Source organism: Orycteropus afer, unplaced genomic scaffold, assembly GCF_000298275.1.
Source record: "Orycteropus afer afer isolate SDZICR_OR568_19922 unplaced genomic scaffold, OryAfe1.0 scaffold00009, whole genome shotgun sequence".
Classification (NCBI taxonomy): domain Eukaryota; kingdom Metazoa; phylum Chordata; class Mammalia; order Tubulidentata; family Orycteropodidae; genus Orycteropus; species Orycteropus afer.
The window spans coordinates 19,107,543-19,128,851 of NW_006921596.1; the positions used below are offsets into that span (position 1 = coordinate 19,107,543).

General features: G+C 46.2%; 1 protein-coding gene across 1 annotated transcript; it reads left to right on the forward strand.

Moving 5' to 3' along the window:
* The first annotated feature begins 1,869 nt into the window (after window positions 1–1,869).
* COQ9 (coenzyme Q9) lies at window positions 1,870–19,080 on the forward strand. The gene is made up of 9 exons (XM_007947458.2): window positions 1,870–1,942; window positions 7,076–7,241; window positions 8,774–8,909; window positions 14,635–14,777; window positions 15,057–15,141; window positions 16,805–16,909; window positions 18,157–18,312; window positions 18,652–18,705; window positions 19,045–19,080. The coding sequence occupies exons 1-9, from the start codon at window positions 1,870–1,872 to the stop codon at window positions 19,078–19,080; spliced, it is 954 nt and encodes a 317-aa protein (XP_007945649.1).
* The last annotated feature ends 2,229 nt before the right edge of the window (window positions 19,081–21,309 follow it).

Below are 21,309 nucleotides of genomic sequence, written 5' to 3' on the forward strand. Positions count from 1 at the left end.
GACAAGGACCTAATCCTTTAAGTTAGGTGCATACAAAATTCTGTGAATACTGACAATTATTTGTCAGAAAGGAGAATTTTAATTCAAATGAGCTGGCTGAAGCCCAGGTGCACACACATGCACGCTGAATTAAAATAAAATTAAATAAAAATCAATTGAAAAAGTGGGAATCAGCAAGGAAAAGAAATGGAAGATTTTTGTCTCCAGGCTATGAGGTGTGTGTCAGGAGTTAAGGGTTTCAGAAATGATATCCAACTTGAACTTGAATTTTCATAGGCAAGGCTCAAAGATGGGTGGACAGAATGCAGAAAACAAAATCTCACAGGGAGATCAGTAGTGCTTTGGCTAAATCCAGAGATACAGATGTGAAACTTTAACATTTAGGGAGTAGGTCTGGCTTAGGCCAAAAGGATGCTTTGAAAAGACTAGCATCGATTACCACTCATAGCAACCCTACAAGATCAAGTGAAATTGCCCTATAGGGCTTCCAAGGCTGTAAATCTTTAGGGAAGCAGACTGCCTCATCTTTCTTCCACGGAGCAGCTGGTGGGTAAGGAGCAGCCGATGGGTTCGAACCACTGACTTTTTGGTTAGCAGCCCAATGCCTTCACCACAGTGCCACCGGAGCTTCTTGTAGAGTTGATAAGGGGTGTGGCAAAACACAACTTTAAAAGATACGAATATACAAGGGTCTAAACAGCCACTCCTCGGAAGGAAGGTTGGGCAATCCTACTTCCGTAGTGATACTGCCTCGGAAACCCAAGGAGGGGTCGCTATGAGTCGGGGCCGACTCGACGGCACACAACAACAACAACAAACAGCAAACATAAAATTTAGACTCATACGGCTTAGCTCTTGGGGTCTGTTATGCCCAATCTAAAAACCACCCGCTCCTTCCTACCAAGCTCCTTCCTACCAAGCGTTCCTTGACCGTACCCCATTATGCATTCTGCGCTTACATTCTTGTCTAGTGACTAGGCCCCCCCCTCCTGGGGTCACCCACAGCTTTGCACTCAAGATCAGAATAAGGGATTGCAGCCTTTCTCAAATTTGCAGATCCTACCAATCACCTGGGGCACATGTTAAAACAAAATTCTGGGCCGCACCCAGACATGCTGAGTCAACCGTCCAGGGATACCTGGGTATCGTTTTATTACAAGCAAGCATCCTAGATGGTTCTTCTAGCAAGGGGGAGGAAATCCTCAATTACACCAACTCAGCAGCATGGAGGTTCAGGCAAGTCATAGGCTCAAACTACAACCCGTGGGCTCCAGCCCCTGCAGGCTTTTGTCCTCTGCTGCCGGGTACCCCCAGAGACCTCAATTTCAGCTCCCTCAATGTTAGAAGCTAAGGTCCCGGGTCACAACAGCTGGCTAATGGCAGAGCCAGCTCTCAGATCCAGGTCTCCTGCATCCCAGCTCAGGTCCTTCCTCCTCAGGCACTGCTATCGGGCCTCGGACCTGGGCAGGCTGAGCAAGGAGCAAAGCAGCCGCGAAGGGCAGGGCGCTTCGGTAAAGGAGGTCAGGGCAAGCAGGGCAGGTCATCGGCTTCTCCCGAAGGCCCTGAAGGGAATGGGTGTGGCTACAGCTCCACCGAGGGACGGGCCTGGGAATAGGAAATGAGGGGATGTGGGGACTAAGGTGGGTTGGAGATGGGGCGTTGGGCAAAGTCGGCATACCCCGAAGCTCTCTCACCTGGTAGCCGCGCTAACTCGCTGTATCTCCGCAGTCGCCGGCTCCGCGCCTCGCGCCTCTCGCGAGAGGAGGAGACTCCGGCTACGAGAGGAAGGCGGAATCGGCCGCACCGCGGCGTCGGCGCTGCGCGTTGCGTGGTCGTCAGCACCGCCTCGAAGGCGTGCCCGCTTCCAAAATGGCAGCGGCGGCGGTGTCTGGGGCGCTTGGACGGGCAGGCTGGAGGCTTCTGCAGCTGCGGTGCCGGGCCGGTGAGGGGGCGGCCCAAAAGGGAAGCAGGGAGGAGCGGGAAGGGGGCGCGAGGCTGACCTGGGCTACGCGCGGGGCGAAGAGGCCGCCGTGGTGGCCCGCGAGCAAGGTGACATGAAGGGCATCGGCACAAGGCCGCTGGCTGTCAGAGGCTTGACTGGCCGCCTAGCGGGCTTTGGCCCACAGCCTCGAGCTGTCAGAGGCAAGAGCAGCGAAGTCAGCCCTGTCATCTCCGTTTAGTAGAGTTAACGGAGTCCCAGAGAGGCCTGGGGTGCCTGCCCAAGGTCACATAGCTCGTGGGTTACAGACCGACAGGCTCAGACCCATTCTCTAACTTGAAAACTTGTTATTGCCCAGGACCGCAAGAGAGACTAAATTGGAAATGGTCGCGGAGAGCACCTAGTGTAGTGTTTCCCAGATACCGGTCATTTCTCACCACTTAACTGATTCTGTGAAATCCTCGTATTATCTGTGCCGATGTACAGTGTAATTAAAGAATCCTGGTGGTGCAAAGGTTAAGCGCTCAGCTGCTGAGAAGAGCTGGCAGTTGAAACCCACCTGCAGGAGAGAAGACTTGGCGATCTGCTCCTACCTGGGAAACCCTACAGGGCAGTTCTACCCTGTCATATGGAGTCACTATGCCTCGGAATCGACAGAGGGCACACACCTTGTATAAAATGTTTTGATTTGTGTATCAGGTTTTCAAAACGTAGACATTTACTTAAGAGACTTTATCACCGTCATGAATGGAAAACCACTATCACCCATAAGTACAATGCATACATTGACACATTAATATAAATATATAACTAATGAAATAGTATTTCCCTTTCTCATGAACTGTAGTGATTCCACAATCCTAATTTGGGACTTATCTTCTTCTTTTCAACATTTTATGAGTATTTGCTCCAGTTTTTTGTACATATGCTTCACTGTTCTTTTCAAAATCATTATTCCCTGAGTGATTCCATAGATTTTTAAAAATGAGTTTCCTTTTGTTGTTTCATACAAAATTCCAAATTAAGTATGTTTAATAAAAGTAATGTGTGTATCCCAGCGAATGTGCTCCTAGGTCTTTATCCGAGAGAATAGAGTCATATGTCCACAAAAAAGATTTGTACAAGAATGTTCGTATCAGCTTTATTCATAATATCCAAAAGCTGAAACAGACCAGTGCTCATCAGTTAAGACTAGTATTTTTTTAATGGAGCTCAAAAAAAAAAAAGAAAACCCAAACTCAGTGCCATCCAGTTGATTCCAGCTCATGGTAACCCCATTGGGTTTTCTTGGCTGTAATCTTTATGGAAACAGATTGCCAGGTCTTCTGCAGTGGCACTGGGTGTGTTTGAACTGCCAACCTTTATGTTAGGAGACCAGTGCAAAACATTTGCACCACTCAGGGACTTAATGGACTACTTGTTTGTCGTCAAGTCAGCTTTGACTCATAACAACCCCTTATAGCAGAGTAGAACTGTCCTGTAAGGTTTCCTAGGCTGTAATTTTTGTGAGATCAGATTGCCTGGTATTTTATCCCACTACTTGATGATAAAAAGTAGTGATGTAATGATCTAATTGACACAAAGAATAGAACTTAATCTCAAAAATATGCTAAGTGAAAAATTCTTAGACAAAAAAAATACATACCTTATGATTATGATTACATGAAATTCTAGGACAGGGAAAACTAATCAGGGTGAAAAAAAAGTGTAGGGTGGAGACTGACTGGGGAGGGGCATGAGAGAACTTTATGGGGTGATGGTAATGCTCTTATCTGGAGAGGGGTCAGGATTCTCAAGTGTATAGATTTGTTAAAACTCAAAGTGGTACACTTAAGAATTGTACATTTCATTGTATATGAAATGCCACCTCAATGAAAGAACCATAAACAAATTTTGAACTCTAGTTAATGATACACTGAAGTGTTTATGGATGAAGAATATTGAGGTCTATAACAAATGCATCAAAAAATAAGACGAAGGATGTGATGGATAGATGTGTAGAATTGTTGTTGTTGTTGTGTGCCGTCGAGTTGTCTCTGACTCAGCAACCCCTCCTTGGGTTTCCGAGGCAGTATCACTATGGCAGTAGATTGCCCAGTCTTCCTTCCAAAGAGTGGCTAGTGGGTTTGAACCGCCAACCTTCTGGTTAGCAGTTGAGTGAGGTGGTAGACATACAGTTGTTCATCTTTCACCTTGTCTATATGTTTAAAATTTCTACAATAACATGTTAGGAAAGAAAAAATAGTATTGGCCTATGCTTGTTGTTGTTAAGTGCTGTTGAATTGCTTCTAACTCACAGCGACCGGACGCACAACAGAGCGAAACACTGTCGGGTCCTGCGCCAGCCTCACAGTGCTCGCTGTGCTTGAGCCCACTGTTGCAGCCACGAACTGACACAGTCCGTCTCATTGAGGGTCTTCCCCTTTTTTCGCTGACTCTCTACTAAGCATATCTTCTCCAGGGATTGGTCCCTTCTGACAACTGAAGCACGTGAGATGAAGTCTGGCCATTCTCGCTTCTAAGGAGCATTCTGACTGTACATCTTCCAACACAGATTTGTTCATTCTTCTGGCAGTCCATGATATTTTCACTATTCTTCACCAGCACCACAATGCAAATGCATCAGCTCTTTGGTCTTCCTTTTTCATTGTCCAGCTTTCACATGCTTATGAGGCTATTGAAAATACCATGGCTTGCATCAGCCACACGTTAGTCTTCAAGTGACATCTTTGCTTCTTAACACTTCCAAGAAGTCTTTTGCAGCAGCTGTGCCCACTCAACAGTATGTTTTGAACATCTTTCAAAGTATACATTATTTTAACAACTATATAACATTCTAGCCAATGGCTGTATCAAAATTTGTTGACCCTGTCTTTTACTGGTGTATATTTAGATTTCTTTCATCAGTATGAAAAATGATGTGATAATCTTAGACATGGGATCACTAGGTCAAAGGACATGCACATAGAACATTTTGATCTTTCTTTCTGTGGGACTGAACTGCCCTCCAGAAAGATAAAAGTAATTTACATTTCCATTAGTTTTTTTTTTTTTTTTTTGCTGCTTAATCCTGTCACTAAGTGATACTGCCTCGGAAACCCAAGGAGGGGTCGCTATGAGTCGGCCGACTCGATGGCAAACAGCAACAAAGAAGTTTCTCTAGACCTGAAATCAGTGTTTGCAGTCATTTTTTGGTTTCCTAATGAAAATATTTTTATTTCAGTGCAATACATTGTCTGGTTTCTTGACTGCTGCTTCCATGGGCATTGACGTGGATCCAAGTAAAATGAAATCCCTGACAACTTGAATCTTTTCTCCATATATTATGATGTTGCTTATTGGTCCAGTTGTGAGGATTTTTGTTTTCTTTATGTTGAGATGATATCCCCAGTGAAAACTGTAGTCTTGGATCAGTAAGTGCTTCAAGTCATCTTCACTTTCAGCAAGCAAGGTTATGTCATCTGTGTATCTCAGGTTGTTACTGAGTCTTCCTCTAATCCTGATGGCTCGTTCTTCTATATAGTCCAGCTTCTTGGATTATTTGCTCAGCATACAGATTGAATAAGTATGGTGCAAGAATACAACCCTGACGCCCTTCCTCATTTTAAACCACACAGTATCCCCTTGTTCTATTTGAACAACTGCCTCTTGGACTATGCACAGGTTCCTCGTGAATTTAAGTATTCCAGAATTCCCATTCTTCACGGTGTTATCCATAATTTCTTATGCTCTACACGGTTGAATGCATAGTCAATAAAAAACAGCAAACACCTTTCTGGTATTCTTTGTTTTCAGCCAAGATCTATCTGACATCAGCAATGATATCCCTTGTTCCACGTCCTCTTCTCATTCTGGCTTGAATTTCTGGCAGTTACCTGTCAATATACTGCCGCAACTGTTTTTAAATTGTCGTCAGCAAAATTGTACTTACATATGATATTAATGGGAGCTCTGGTAGCGTAGTGCCTTAGACACTTGACTGCTAACCAGAAGGCTGGCGGTTCAAACCCACCAGCCACTCCTTGGAAGGAAGATGGGGCAATCTACTTCTGTAGTGATACTGCCTTGGAAACCCAAGGAGGAGTCGCTATGAGTCAGGTCCAACTTGACGGCACATAATGACAACATGATATTAATGATATTGTTGGATAATTTCTGCATTCTGTTGGATCAGCTTTCATTGGAATGGGCATGTGTTAGGCACAGATAGGAATCTTTTCCAGTGGGTTGGCCAGGTAGCAGTCTTCCAAAATTCCTGGCATAAATGAGTGGGCACCTCCAGTGCTGCCTCCATTTGTTGAAATATCTCAGTGGGTATTCCATCAGTTCTGGAGCATTGTTTTTCACCAAGTCCTTCAATGCAGCTTGGACCGTCTTTCATTGTCATCAGTTCTTGATCATATGCTACCTCCTGAAATGGCCAAATGTCCACCAGTCCTTTTTGGTACAGTAACTGTGTATTCCTTCCGTCTTCTTTTCATACTTCTTGTATCATTCAATATTTTGCCCATAGAATCCTTCAGTATTGCAAATTGAGGCTTGGATTTTTTTTCTTCAGTTCTTTGCGCTTCAGAAATTCTGAGTGTGTTCTTCCCTTTTGATGTTCTAACTCCAGGTCCTTGCACATTTCATTATAATCCTTCACTTTGGCCTGCACTTAGGGAAGCCCTTTTGTAAATGAAGTAGGCGGTGCAAATGTTGCAGAGGAAAAAGCAGATAGGGATTAGAGACTGTCTAGATGTAAGCCGGAGTCAGTACCTTGATCTAATTCCTAGTTCAGTGCTCTTGCCATGTATATAAATGTGCAACGTTTTCAAAGTCTTTTCACTTTTTTGGGGGGGCCTCAAACACTTCTCTTGAGCAAGGAGGGGTTATTTGCAGATTTTTAAATCGTGCATGAGAGAGTAAAATGGTTTGCCCACTGCCACACAGCTAATAAATGGTAGACAGAAGTTTAGAAGCCAAACACTCAGCCCTTTTGTCACCATGCTGTGCTCCAAGGTTACCAGTTTATCTGAGATCTTCATGTGGGAATTTGCAGTGGGATAAGAGGTCCTGGGGTAGACTCTGCCCTGCTTTTCCTCTTAGTACTGTTCTGGGTCTGATCCTCACTGACAAGCCCGGTCACTGTTTCAGTGTCCCGCTGCCGACCTCTGGTGCCACGTGCCTTCCATGCTTCAGCTGTGTGGCTGCAGTCTTCAGATGAGCAGAAGCAGCAAACTCCCCCACCTCATTCTCAGCAGCGCTCTGAAACACAGAGGCCGGAAGAGCCCAATCCAGAGGCTTCTCGTTCACCTCCCAGGTAAGCACCAGGACCCCAGGCTACCCATTTCTGGCCACTTTCCATGATTGGTGTTTCTGTTCCTCCCTCCCTTCTTCCTTGTTCCTCCCTACCCCTCCCTCTTCCACTGTTTTCAGGTCTATCTTAGTTTTTATAAAGAACTGGCTACACATTCTGAAATACCTTAACAATCAGAGAAGAACATAAAAATTTTTTAAATCACCAGAAATCACAAACCCAGCTAGTATTTTGGTGACTATCCTTTTAAATGTTACTCTAAGCATATTTCATATATAAATCTTCCTATATAGTAAATCGTTATGTTATATACACTGTTGTAAAACCTGTCCGCCCCCCCACACACACACAGCAGTAGGTTTTGAACATCTTTCAAAGTATACATTATTTTGACGACTATATAACATTCTAGCAAATGGCTGTATCAAAATTTGTTGACCCTATCTTTTACTGGTGTATATTTAGATTTCTTTCACTGGTATGAAAAATGATGTGATAATCTTAGACATGGAATCACTAGGTCAAAGGATATGCACATAAAACATTTTGATCTTTCTGTGGGACCAAACTGCCCTCCAGAAAGATAAAAGTAATTTACATTTCTTTGAAATTTTTTCTTTTGCTTCTTAATGCTGTCACTAAGAAGTTTCTCTAGACCTGAAATCAGTGTTTGCAGTCATTTTTCTGGTTTCCTACTTAAAATATTTTTATTTCAATACAACAAATAGTTTTTGAGAATCTACTGTGCCAAAGGAGCCTGGTGGCTTGATGGTTAAGTGCTTGGCTGCTAACCAAAAGGTTGGTAGAGTCAGCCTAGCGGCTCCCTGGGAGAAAGACCTGGTGATCTGCTCCTATGAAGATTACAGCCTAGAAAACTCTAAGGGGCAGTTCTGCTCTGTCACTTGGAGTCACTATGAATCAAAATTGATTTGACACACCCAACAACAACAGATGTGTGCCAGGTTCTGCAAATAATGTAAACAGCTACTGCCCTCTTACATTCTGGTCCACATGCAGATAAAGAGACCATCGAAGCACTGTGCTGTGTGGCTTTAAATGGGAAATCCATAGTGCTATGGGAACATGTGGGAACCCTGATGATGCAGTGGTAAGTGCTCAGCTGCTAACCAAAAGCTTGGCGGTTCGAACCCACCAGCCATTCCAAAAGAGAAGGACCTGGTGATTTACTTCTATAGAGCTTACAGCCTGGGAAGCCCTATGGGGCAGCTCTACTCTGTCGGTCAGAGTTGCTAAGAGCTGGAATTGACTCGGCGGCACTCAGCAACAACATGGAGCATTTGCCTGTGTGCCACATGGTGTCCCCAACCACTTGGTCCCTTCTCAGTGACTGCATGAGAGAAGAAGGATGATGCCATTTTTACCCTGTTGGCACTAAAAACATCAACACTGACACAAAAATAAATGTGCTTAGAGGAGACACAGAGTCTCTGGGTTTTGGTCAGGCACGTTTTGCATGCCAGCAGTAGGCAGTGAGATGAGGCTCTGTCCTCATGTCTCTTGGCTTTGGGTCTCAGGTACACAGACCAGGGTGGCGAGGAGGAGGAGGACTACGAGAGCGAGGAACAGCTGCAGCACCGCATCTTGACGGCAGCCCTGGAGTTCGTCCCTGCCCATGGGTGGACAGCAGAGGCCATCGCGGAAGGAGCCAAGGTGTGTCTAGGCGAGCCCAGGGTGGCCTGACCAGGGCCAGCCAGGAGGAAGTTGCACCACACAGAGCAGAGGGCTCTTTCCAGCCCAACTCTGAGTCCCTACAGGATTTTTTGGGTCTGTTTTAAAATTTCTATGTCTCTTTTTCCCAGTAGTGTGGAAATCACTTTATCAATATTATTAATGTGAAAGAAATGTACCATAAAGTTAGTTCTTGGGAGTTAGATTCTAAAGGTAGTCTGTTAAGGAAGAACTGCTATGGTCAAACTACCATATTTTATTGATGGTAATGGTTGTGAGAAGTACCAGTATCACGAGAAAAGAACAAATAAAACCAAACTCACTGCCATGGAGTCGGATCAAACTCATAGCAACCCCTCCTTGGGTTTCCCAGTCAGTATCTCTAAGGAAGTAGATTGCCCAGTCTTCCTTCTGAGGAGTGGCTGGTGGATTTGAACCGCCAGCCTTCTGGTCAGCAGTCAAGTGCCTTAGGCACTACGCCACCAGAGTTCCTAGAAAAGAACAACTACTGCCTGTTAAATACTGCCTGTTGAACTATGGCCCATCAGTGTACAACTCCACACTGATTGTTTAAAATGAAAACAAAAAAAGTGCATCTTAGAATAGATGAAATACAATGTTTGAAAACCTTTAGAGGGCACCATTTTGGAGACCAGCACGTGTTACTGTTTCTCAGTGAGTCAAATAGTCGGCTCTTCCTCCTGCGTGGGAACAGACTGCCGCTCTAGATTAAGAGATAGGCTTGTGTTTAGGCCAGAAATGGAACAGGATTGTTTGGAAAATTTGATTATACCAAATAGTCTACGGTCATCTGGCTTTGTTTTCACTTCTGTGTACTGTCATTCCTAATGGCTCCATGATACTTATTACATCTACTTGTCATCAATTAGTGAACAACATGGGTTGTTTCCAGGTTTTTGTATTATAAATATGTTTGTATGATATATTTGAGCACATTTCTGATTAGTGTTTTTGTTTTTTGAACATTATGGTTTGGGTGAAAGTTTACCGAGCAAATTAGTTTCTCATTCAATAGTTTATATACATTTTGTTTTGTGGCATTACTTGCAATCCCTTCAATGTAACATCACTCTTCTCTCTTCCACTCTGGGTGCTCTGCTTCCTTTGGCCCATCTTTCCTGCCTCTTCCTGCCTCCTAAACTTTGTGTTTGGGCAAATGCTGCCTTTTGGTCTCATTCGGTTGATTGTTCTGATGAGCACATTCCTGGTGTTAGTGTTCACTATAGGCGTATTGTTTGGCTGAAAGGTGATTTCTGGGACTGGTTTCAGTTCCAGGTTTGATGAGAGTGTAAGGGCCATAGTCTTAGTGGTTCTACCAGTCTCTATCAGATCAGTAAGTCTTTTTTTTTTTTTTTTTTATGATTTTGAATTTTGTCCTACATTTTCCTCCTACTTTCTCCAGGCTCTTCTGTTGTGATCCTGATCAGAGCATTCAGTCATGGTAACTGGGCACCATCTAGTTCTTCTGGTGTCAGGCTAGTGGAGGAGGTGATTCATGTGTTCCATTAGTCCTTTGGGCTGATTAGGTCCTTGAATCTTTGATTTTCTTCACTTTTCTTTGCTCTGGACAGGAAGAGACCAATAGTTGTACCTCACATGGCCACTTGCAAGCTTTTAGGACCCCAGGTGCTACTCACCACAGTAGGCTGTAGAGCACTGTCTTCATGGACTACATTATACCAGTTGACCTAAATGTTCCCTAGCCTGAGGTCCTAAGCCCTCATGCCCAGTGACTCAGTCCATCAGGTCTTTGGTTATGGCTAAGAAGTTTGCATAACTTTGCCCTTTGTAAGCTCTACTATACACCTGGATATATTTGCAGCACATAGAAACACGTATGTAGGAATAGCCTCTGCCAAACCTGTGTGCTCATGGATGTACTCCCACATACCATGCACACCTGTTCAGCTTACATAGCTACCTATGTATCCACCCCTGCATTATTGTTGTTATTACATTATTGCAGGATTGTTTATGTAAATCATATCTACCCCTGTCGCCTTTTACTCTTGCATCCCTCCCAGTAGCTTCCTTTGCCCTGGTCATGTTGTGCTGACCTCCGCCTTATTGTATTGCCTTCCCTTCACCTAAGTTATTTGTTGTTGCTGTTATGTGCCGTCGAGTCGGCCCCGACTCATAGCGACCCTTCCTTGGGTTTCTGAGGCAGTATCACTACGGAAGTAGGATTGCCCAACCTTCCTTCCGAGACCTAAGTTATAGTGTCTAATCTATTAGTGATTTCCCTTCCTCCCTCTCCCATCTTTAGTAACCATCAAAGAATGTTTCTTCCTGTGTGTAAACCTTTTCTTAACTTTTAATACTAATAGTCTCATACAATATTTGTCCTTTTGTAATTAACTTGTTTCACTCAGCATAATATCCTCCCGGTTCCTCCCAGTTATGAGATGTTGCATGGACTCCTCATTATTCTTGAACATTTCACAGTATTCCATTGTGTATGTACCGTAATTTGTTGATCTATTCATCTGTTGGTAGGCACTTAGCTGGTAGCTATCTTTTTGCTGTTGTGAATAATGCTGCAGTAAACATGAACGTGCATATATCTGATTAGTGTTTTAGGACAAATTTTGAGAAATGGAAAGGCTCTTTTAGGGAGTGTATTAGTCAGGGTTCATTCAGTCAGGGGACAGAAGCCACACCAGTGATTCAAATGGAGGGATTAGTACAAAGAATTGCTACTAGATACAGAGTTGGTAAACAGGTAACTGAAAGGCTAGAATAAAACTGTGAGATATCAGGGAAGTAGGACCTGCAGCAGACAGCTCCCACCTTCAAAGCTAAGGGAACAAAGAGCTGGACTTAGTCAATCTCAGAGCTTGGAGGAGAGTTCCTGTGGAGGGGGCCTCTGGTCTCTGAGGTGGACCAGCTACTCAGCTGGTGCTGGTGTCTCCAAGCTTGGAGGAAAGGCACTCTGGGCTGGCCCCACATCTCTGAGGAAGGGCCTTGGCCCCTGGTGCTGGTGAGTGGTCATAAGGGAGGGCAGGCGGGAGGTGGCTTGATGCAGCTGTTCTGCAGATGTTGCGAAAGCTGTGAGCTGGATTCACTGCTGCTATAGGATGGACCTGCTGCTCCAGAATGAAGGTGCATTGCTGAGGTGCTGCTCCCAGAGACCACAGCAGCCAGGAAGTAAGCAGGAAGGAGAATGCTGCTGCTTTCTCCAGCCTCACAGTCTCTTTTGTCGACCCTATTGGCAGACCCTAATGTGGAGCCAGAAATGTGGTTTGCAGAGTCTTAGCCCCTAAGTCAGAAAGCAGAGGATAGAAGAGCGGGATTGGATCTGAGAGATAATAACTTCATAACAGGTCCAGAGACTCTACATATTTTTGAGGTTCTTGTTACATACATATTGGAGGCAATATAGTATGGTGGTGAAGGGCTTTACCTCGGTTTACCTCTGTAATATATAGGTGATAATATATACACCTGATTGAGTTGTGAGATTTAGTGGGATTATGTACGAAATGTCCTTAGCAAGGTGCACACAGTAACCATTACCACTGCTGCTGCTGCAGCTCCTCCCTTGTCATTGCTAATTTTACCAAATTGCCTTTCAGAAAGGCTGTGCCTTCCATCCAAGGAGAGGTGATTTCCCCAGTCCTGATGGTGAGTGGTGGTGCTAGGTGCCATGGAGTTGGTTTCAGTTCACAGTAACCCCGTGGGACAGAGTAGAACTGCCTCACAGGGTTTTTAGGAGCAGATTGCCAGGTCTCCTTTGTCCCAGGGAGCTGCTGATGGGGTTCGAATCCCCAGCCTTTCAGTTAGCAACCAAGCACTTAACTGTTGTGCCGGGGCTCCTTCCACAGTGGGTGTTTATGTTCAATCTGTTGTCATGGCTTCTTCCTTGTGCTAGCCCTGCTGCTGGCAGGCAGGGTTCTGCCACCAGTAGATGCTCAGAGCGTGCTGTGTCAGGAACAGCAGAGTCCTCTCAACCTTGTTAACTCCTTGCCAACTCATTAAGAAAACGCTGGTGTGTATTTAGATAGTTTTAAACAGAGACTCAATTTCCAAGAGATTGAGGTTAAGGGAATTGGTCTGAAAGAGTTGTGAGTTTTCTTTAGGTTTTTTCTCTTCCCAGGCCTCTTACTATCCTGGTTAGGACCTTTATGTTGTAAGTGCCAGAAGCTCAATTCTAACTGGCTTATGGAAGAGAGGAGGTGTTTGGGCCCATTTCATAACAGAAAAGTCTGGACGTACTCCTGGCAGTGTCCTTAGGCCATGCTGCTGAGGACCGTCTCTCTCTGTCATCTTTGCTGCGCTTTCCTCTCTGTGAGCTTCACTCTCAGCAGGTATTTCCAGGTGGGACTGAAAATGGCCTAGCAGCCCAGGAGAAGGAGAACATCTCCATCCCATTGTGCGTCAGAAGTCCTGAGGAAGACTCTTTCTTGTGTGTGTGTGATCTGGATGAAAGTTGATAGCATAAATTCATTTTCCAGACAGCAGTTCACTCACATTTTGTTTCATGACGTTGATTGCAATCCCCATAATGAAGCAGCTCTCTTCCCACTTCCTCCCCATGGTTACCTTCTCCCTGTGTCCCCCTTTCCAGTGTATCCCTGCCCTCCTAGCTGTCTCCCTGTGCAAATACTGCCCTGCTGATCTCCATGATTGATTTGTTCTCTTGTAAATGTTCACCCTGTACACCTATCTATTGTTTGGCTGGAAGCCATGAGAGTGAGTTCAGTTCTAGGCCTAAAGGGTGACTAAGGACCATAGTCTTGGGAGTTTCACCGCTTCTCTATCAAACCACTAAGCCTGATCCTTTTTTATGTATTTTGAGTTTTGTCCACATTTTTCTCCCACTCTATCCAGAATCTCCTGCACTGATCCTATTCCAAGTAGTTGACAGTGGTAGATGGGCACCATTTAGTTCTGGTATCCGGGTTATGTGGGCTGAGGTTCACGTGGTTCAGTAGTCCCTTGGACTAATTGTCTCCATGCATCTGTGGTTTTCTTCACTCTTCTTTGCTCCAGACAAGGAGAGACTAATTGTTGCATCTAGATGGCTGCTTGTAAGCTTTTTTAAAAAAATTTTATTGTGATTTGGGCGGAAGTTTACAGAGCAAATTTGTTTTCCATATACCAGCTCACATATACTTTGTCTCATGACATTGATTGCAACTTCCCACAATGCAGTAGCTCCCATCCCACTTCCTCCTCATAGTTACCTCTTCCCTGTGTCCTTCCCTCCCATGTACTCCTGCCCCCTGAGCTGTCTTCCTGTGTTTTGCTTGTAAGCTTTTAAGACCCCAGTTGCTAATCACCAAAGTAGAATGTAGAACAATGGTATTGTGTAGTATGTTATGCCAACTGAGCTTGATGTCCCCTGCGACCATTGTCCCAAGCCCACAGGTCCAACACTCGGTCCTGAGGCAGACTCTTAAGGCCTGGATTGGTGACATGCCCAACCCTGAGCTAGTCACTGTGAACTTCGGTTACTCAAGCCTGGATCCTGTGCTTTGCACACACACAAAGGAGCTTGATGGGGTGTGGAGTGACTGGTGGTCCACTTCACCCAAACCACACCGACCAAGAGTGAGGCATGGGGGTGCCCTGCTGAAAATCAGGCTGCTGTTACTAGAAGAAAGAGGATGCCAGTGGTGAACAGGCAATAGATACCTACTCCACGTGCCCACTGCCTTTCTGTTTCCTCTCTCCCCTTTTGTAGTCCCTGGGGCTCTCCAGTGCAGCAGCCAGCATGTTTGGGGATGATGGCAGTGAGCTGATACTGCACTTTGTGACCCAGTGCAACGCTCGGCTCACTCGTGTGCTGGAAGAGGAGCAGAAGATGGTACAGCTGGGCCAGGCAGAGTGAGTCCTATGGCATTATCACTCAGGGTGGCAGCTAAGGATCAAGGGACTCAAGCCCCACCAGCTGTCCCCAGGAGGCTGATCCAACCAGGGCCAGAAGAGTAGCAATGAGCAGCCCTGCTGCTTTGATGGAACCAAAGCCCAGCACCCTGTCTGACAGCTCTGGTCAGACCAGCCTCAGAGCTGCTGGCATCTCCACTATAGGGCTGAGTGAGCAGTGGTAGCATCAAGCCCGTGCCTTTGACCCAGAGACACACTGTTTTCTTTTCCCTCTTCCAGGAAGAGGAAGACAGACCAGTTCCTGAGGGATGCAGTGGAAACCAGGCTGAGAATGCTGATCCCGTACATTGAACACTGGCCCCGGGTACAGAGTCCAGATCCAGGCCCCAGAGCAACAATAATATTAGCACCAAGAATAATAATAATATTTATACTTCTTAGCACCTTTCACTCAGATGACTTTGTACACAGTTCCAGTGTCAGCTCATTAATCTTTGCTGTCAGCCCAGGAATACTCAGTGCACTGGGTAGAGCTAGGTTTCAAGCTTAGGAGTGCCAAAGAAAGGAACTCTGAGCCATCTGTGTCTCAATCTGGAATTGAGAGTAGCCTTGGGTATGAAATCATATCCTGGGTGGGGTCCTAGTGGCCCGAGTGTGCCATCAGGTCTTCAGTGAGGAAGGATCCATGACAAAGGTTGGAAAGGCATCTTCACTTCATTAACTGTTGGGTTCCAGATCTCAGAGGACTGGGACTTTAAATTGTCAGTGTAGTGGTTGAGATGGGAGTACTCATTCCAAGGACTTTTTCCCCGTTCTGAAGCTTCCATTTCCCTGTTTCAAGGCATGTCCCAGTGCTGGGCCATTTTCTCTGTTAACAGAGTATAAAGTCAAAGCACATCAGAAATGAGAGGGACTCAGCTCGTCTGGTGGCCTCTGCCCAGCGTGAAGGGTCTATTGAGTTTGCATTTCTAGTCAATCAACTGACACTCTGAACACCTATGGTGTACCTAACACCAGGCTGGGCAACAAAGTACAGCCAAGAGTCGGGTCCCATCCTCTGCTTGTGCTCACTCCACTTGAATTTCAGCCCCTGGCCTGGACTCATTGTACAAGGCACTCGCCTTGCTGTTAAATTTGTGTCAGTGCAGTCCCACGCCAGCCTCATGTTTGGTTACAGATCAGACTGTTGTGATCCTCAGGGGTCTCATTTAAAAAAAAAAAGAGCAGTGAGAGTGCACATGGAAGGCCCTGGGCTGCCTTCTTAGTTCAGCAGAGCGTTCCTTCTGGAATACTTCACTAAAAGAAAACTTTCCAGCCAGACCAGGACCTCTGACTGGCTCCCACAGGAGTAACCAGTGGATTTTAGAGTTAGTAATATAGCAAGACCTTATATTCTCAGGCCAGGAGGGCTGATGTCTGCTAGTGGTGAAGTTTCTGGGTTGTGCCATATTGTTGTTGTTGTTGTTATGTGCCGTCAAATAGCAGTCAAGTGCTTTAGCCACTATGCTACCAGAGCTCCTTGTGCCATATTAGTCGAAGGTTTTTTGGTTGCAGGTAACAAATCAACTTGATTTAAGCAGTAAAAAGGGGAGGAATTTATCATGAGGCTACAGTGATACATCAAGGGCAGCAATGCTGTGAGCCCAGAGGGTGGCCTAGAACTTGAACCTGGAAAACCTTAGACTTCCCTCCTGACTCTGCTTATTTCTTCCTGTTAAAGAATCCGGTGCCCTCCCCCATCCTCACTCTCAGTATTCAATTCCCGTTTCCAAATTCTAGGGATGGAGAATCTGATTGGGCCAGGTTAGGACAGGAATCTGCCCCTGGTTGCCATCAGCTGTAGTTAGGGTTGTTAGTTGTCAGGAGCTCTGCCAATGGATAGCAGTGATGGGGCTCAGAAAACCGAAGCTGGACAAGCCCCTGTACCCCTAATACCTCTGTAGGAAAGTTTCCCACCAGCCACTTACGGTCTCTTGTTACCTGTGTGCAGGTGTGCAGTGCCCATTCTCCTGTCATTCTCTTCCCAGGCCCTCAGCATCCTCATGCTCCCTCACAACATCCCGCCCAGCCTGAGCCTGCTCACCAGCATGGTGGACGACATGTGGCATTACGCTGGGGACCAGTCCACAGATGTAAGTGCTTTCTCCAGGCCTGCAGGATACTGGAGACAGCTTGGGTTACAGGAATCCAGTCTCGGCCCTGGGATGGTACTAAGCATTTCTTCAAGAAGTTTGTGAAATTCACATGCTCAGAAGTCCCATCAAGTGGCCTGCAATGTCATTTCCATTTTGGAAAGGAGAGAGGAAGGTCACTCAGCAAGCCAAAGTGGGATCTGGATCTTCATTCGGGGACCAGCATTCTAGCCACAAATGAGTGTTCATTCTTTCTGGCCTGCAGTGGTGATACGAGGCGTTAGAAGGCTTTGTAATTGGGCTGCTTCTTACAGGCATTTTCCCCTCACTCTCCTAAGATGTAGATTCTGCAGCAGAATCTCTCAGTATGTGTCTTTCCTGAGGCTGATATTAAAGAAAGAATGGCACAGGAACACCCATTGCTCTAAAAAGAACACCCTTCCCCAGCCCTGCTTTGCTAAGAGATCAATAAGCACCAGGGAAGAATCTGACTTGTTAATGCCATCATCTTTCTGGCAGGAAATGAAAAAAGATCGTATCCCTTCATAAAAGAAACTAATGTGTGCTTTGTGAAATCTGGGATGAGGAATGGTAGTATAACTGGTGTTGTCCAGAGGACCGTGGGTGTGTGTGTGAGATACTCCCACCACAGTTGTAACAAAGGGCTTTAATAAACTTGGCCCATGTGGGAATACACTACCAATTGAGAGGGTAGGAAAATGAAATTAGAAAGCAGAGAAATTAAAGGAATAAAACATCAGCTGAGCTAGTGCTGTGCATAGTTTGCCGGGACGGCCAGAAGTTGTCAAGGGACTTGAGCTCTCACTTCTTCCCAGATGTCTGATTCATCTGTGAGCTCTCTTTACTGAAGAGCACACCAAGGTTGGTCACAACAGGTGGATTCCCAAGCCTAGCCATCTCACCAGCAGTTCCACTGGAGACTGGATGTAGCAAAATCACCTGTTTATTGAACATCCAGAGTCCTACCTTTACTTCAGACCCACTGACTCTAAACTCCAGGTGGTGGGCTTAGGAGTGTACGTGTTTATTTACTCCCAGGTATTTCTGATGCCCAGCTAAGTCTGGGAAGGGTAGTGTAACTCCTGTTGTCCAGAGGACCATAGGTATCTGTGAGGGAAAGAAGAGTAAGCAGGGAGCCCCTGAGTCCCCATGGCCTAGAGTGGGAACTACCCCAGACTGCCCCCAGCAGTAGTGGTGACCCTCTTCCTGGGTGGTTTCCTTTGCAGTTTAACTGGTACACCCGCCGAGCTGTGCTGGCTGGCATCTACAACACCACGGAGCTGGTGATGATGCAGGACTCCTCCCCAGACTTCGAGGACACTTGGCGCTTCCTGGAAAACAGGATTAATGACGCAATGAACATGGGCCACACTGCCAAGCAGGTAGTTTGGGGCTAGCCATTTGGGAAGTTTCTTCACTAGGAAACCCCGTCTTCCTAAGGCCACAGCTGGCACCTGTCTGTTCTCTTCCTTCTTTCTGGCCTCAGCTGATGGCCTTGAGGGACTTCCCAGGGAACCCAACCAGTTCTTCCTCATGTCAGCACTGACCTGAGGCCCAGACTTTGCCTGTTTATGATTGTGTTAACCACAGGCTCTTTCTCCAGTAATCAGGGCCCTCTTGACCCATCTGTTGGGGCTTACAAGCCTCCTCATTCATCCTGCTTGTCCCACCTTTGAGATTGTGTTGGGGGCTTACAGGAGCCTGACTCTGACTCCTTCTAGGTAAAGTCCACCGGAGAGGCACTGGTGCAGGGACTCATGGGTGCTGCAGTGACGGTGAGTATCACCCAGCTCACCCCTGCTGGCCCCCCACATCACCCTGACCCTGTGACAATTACAACATGTATGACCAACAACATGGTTTTGTAGCCTCAAACTGGAAAGCTAATAATCATACGTTAGGGAATAGTTCACCTGCTCAGCTTTGTGGTCCCAAATACCCCATCTATTTCTCTGCTGTGAATGAAGAACAGTTGCTGATTGTCTGTGCCCTGGGGTGTCAGGTTCATTGTATCATAGCCATGCCTGCCACCTTGAAAATCCTGACTGCCCTTGTTGGGGTCCTATAGGCAGGGCAAGGCCCTCACAACTCTTGTTTCCATTCTTGTGTATCAGCTCAAGAACCTGACGGGTCTAAACCAGCGCCGGTGAGAAGGAAGGGATGTCGGCTGGAGTGCCCAGAAGAAAACCGCAGACATACTTAAAGGGCTCTGAAAAGTACGACATGCCTTCCACGTACAGGAGGTTACTGAGGAAACACTGAAGGACTCCCGAGTCACTCCTTTAGCTCTTGGAAACCACAGGCACTTGACAGGGCAGTTCTGGCCCGGGATCGGGCTGCTGCTTCAGTTTCTAATAGCAGGCCAGACTTCCTGATGCCTTTCTGCATTGCAGCTGTGTGACTGAAAAATTAGGATCTCATCCAAGCAGTCAAGCCACAGAAGCACGGCATGTCCCCATCGTGGTCCCACAGGCAACTTGATCATATCTACCTTCCTGGAAGTGCTGAGGCTCCCAAGCCCATGCCAAGGTCTGAAGCCACCATAAGGTGGCAGCTTATGCCCAGTGGCACCCAAACTTGTGCACACAGAGCTGTCCTGACAACACTCTTCTCTCCTGCTGCCTGAGATCCTAAACCTGGGAACCCTCCCAGAGAGCTGCCTCACCTGAGATGGGTGCCCGCTGGGCAGTGGTGCTCAACTTGACCCGATGTGGTCACAGGCCAGTGTTGCATTACACTGGCATGCACTGCAGGATTATTAGTGATTTTAGAGTATAAAAATGACAATAAATATGTTGGAAGCAGTTTTCTGTTGTTTCTATATAGGCATGGCAAGTATCCACGACCCCAGGAGGAGACAGCTGGGGTAGTGCTGAGGAAAGCGCTTGAGGCTAGCAGCCGGGAGACCTGTACTCTGGTCGTGGCACTCACTAGTACTACCAGGTAATTATGGTAACTGCATCTCGGCTGGGTCTCCTCATCAGTAGCTTGCCGGGGGCTTTCCCTCATGCCATCAGCTTCCTTAGCTGCTCTTGTCTGGCCATCCAGCCGTGCCACAGCCATTTCAATGAGGTGGACTTTAGCTTTCGTAATTTTCTCAGTCTTCTCTGGCTGGGCTCCATTTGCCAGTCTGGTTAGCTGTCTTCCGTTTTGTTCTCTCCTGCTTATGTCGGCTGAGTATTGACTGAGGAGGCCATGAACTAGTAACAGTCTCAGATCTCTTCTCATGGGCCTGCCACTGAGCCCTTTCTGCACCTCTAATTCTTTTCATCTCCTAACACCCTGTCATGTTCCCTGCAGTAGCTGTTCAAATTTCATTCCAGTCTATCCATATAGCAGATGACCTGAAACCTTCATTTACTGAGAAGAAACAGGCGTGGACCAAGAACCCCCTCAGTGCCCTTCCTTTCCTATCTCAGGAAGAGGTGCCACTCCTTGCTACACACTCCTTTTTTTTTTTTTTTATTTTTTACTATGATCTGGGTGAAAGTTTATAGAGCAAATTCATTTTCCATATAGCAGCTCACATATACTTTGTCTCATGACATTGACTGCAATTTCCCATAATGCAACAGCTCCCCTCCCACATCCTCCCCATAGTTACCTCTTTCCTGTGTCCTTTCCCTCCCATGCACTCCTACCCCCCGAGCTGTCTCCTTGTGGATACACAGCCCTCCTATTCTTCCATGATTGATCTCTCCAAGGAATATATCTGCCTAATGTAAATGTTCAGCTCATATGCCTATATTCTATTTGGCTGGAAGCCACAGGAGTGGGTTCAGTTCCAGACCTGAAGGGCAGCTAGGGGCCTTAGTCTCTGAGTCGCTCTTACAGGGGTTCAACCAGATTCTATCAGATCAGCAGACCTAGTCTCCCCCCCTTTTTTTTTTAAATTACGATTCTGGGTTTTGTTCCACATTGTTCTCCCACTCTATCTAGGATCTCTACCTAGATCCCCCTTTGAGTGGTTGACAGTGGTAGCCAGGCACCAACTAGTTCTTCTGCTCTTAGAGTCGTATAGGCTGAGGATCACATGGAGGCACACTCCTTTTATCACCTTTCCTGGTTACTCTTCCTCCTGCCTTATAAATGAAGTCCCTACCAAATTCTGCATTCGGGCCTCTTTGTGAGCTCTGTGATTCTGAAGCTCCCAGCCACTTGTACCATTGCAGCTTCCACCTTGTTGAGGCCATTTAGACCTCTCAAGGCTGTGTCGGGGACCTTGGTAATTCTTTTTGGGTATGTGCCAGCATTTTCAGAAGCTGAAATCATATTCGTGATTTAGACTTGAAAGACTAGAAGGGAAAATTTGTATCTAAGCACCTAGAAACAGGATTTAATATTACCAAGGGTGCATTGAAAGGGCATTCTTTTTTTTT

Coding starts and splice junctions, on each gene's coding strand:
- COQ9 (XM_007947458.2), top strand. CDS start 1,870: ATGGCAGCGGCGGCGGTGTCTGGGGCGCTTGGACGGGCAGGCTGGAGG. Junction 1,943..7,075: donor GCAGCTGCGGTGCCGGGCCG/GTGAGGGGGCGG, acceptor TCACTGTTTCAG/TGTCCCGCTGCCGACCTCTG. Junction 18,706..19,044: donor TCATGGGTGCTGCAGTGACG/GTGAGTATCACC, acceptor CTTGTGTATCAG/CTCAAGAACCTGACGGGTCT.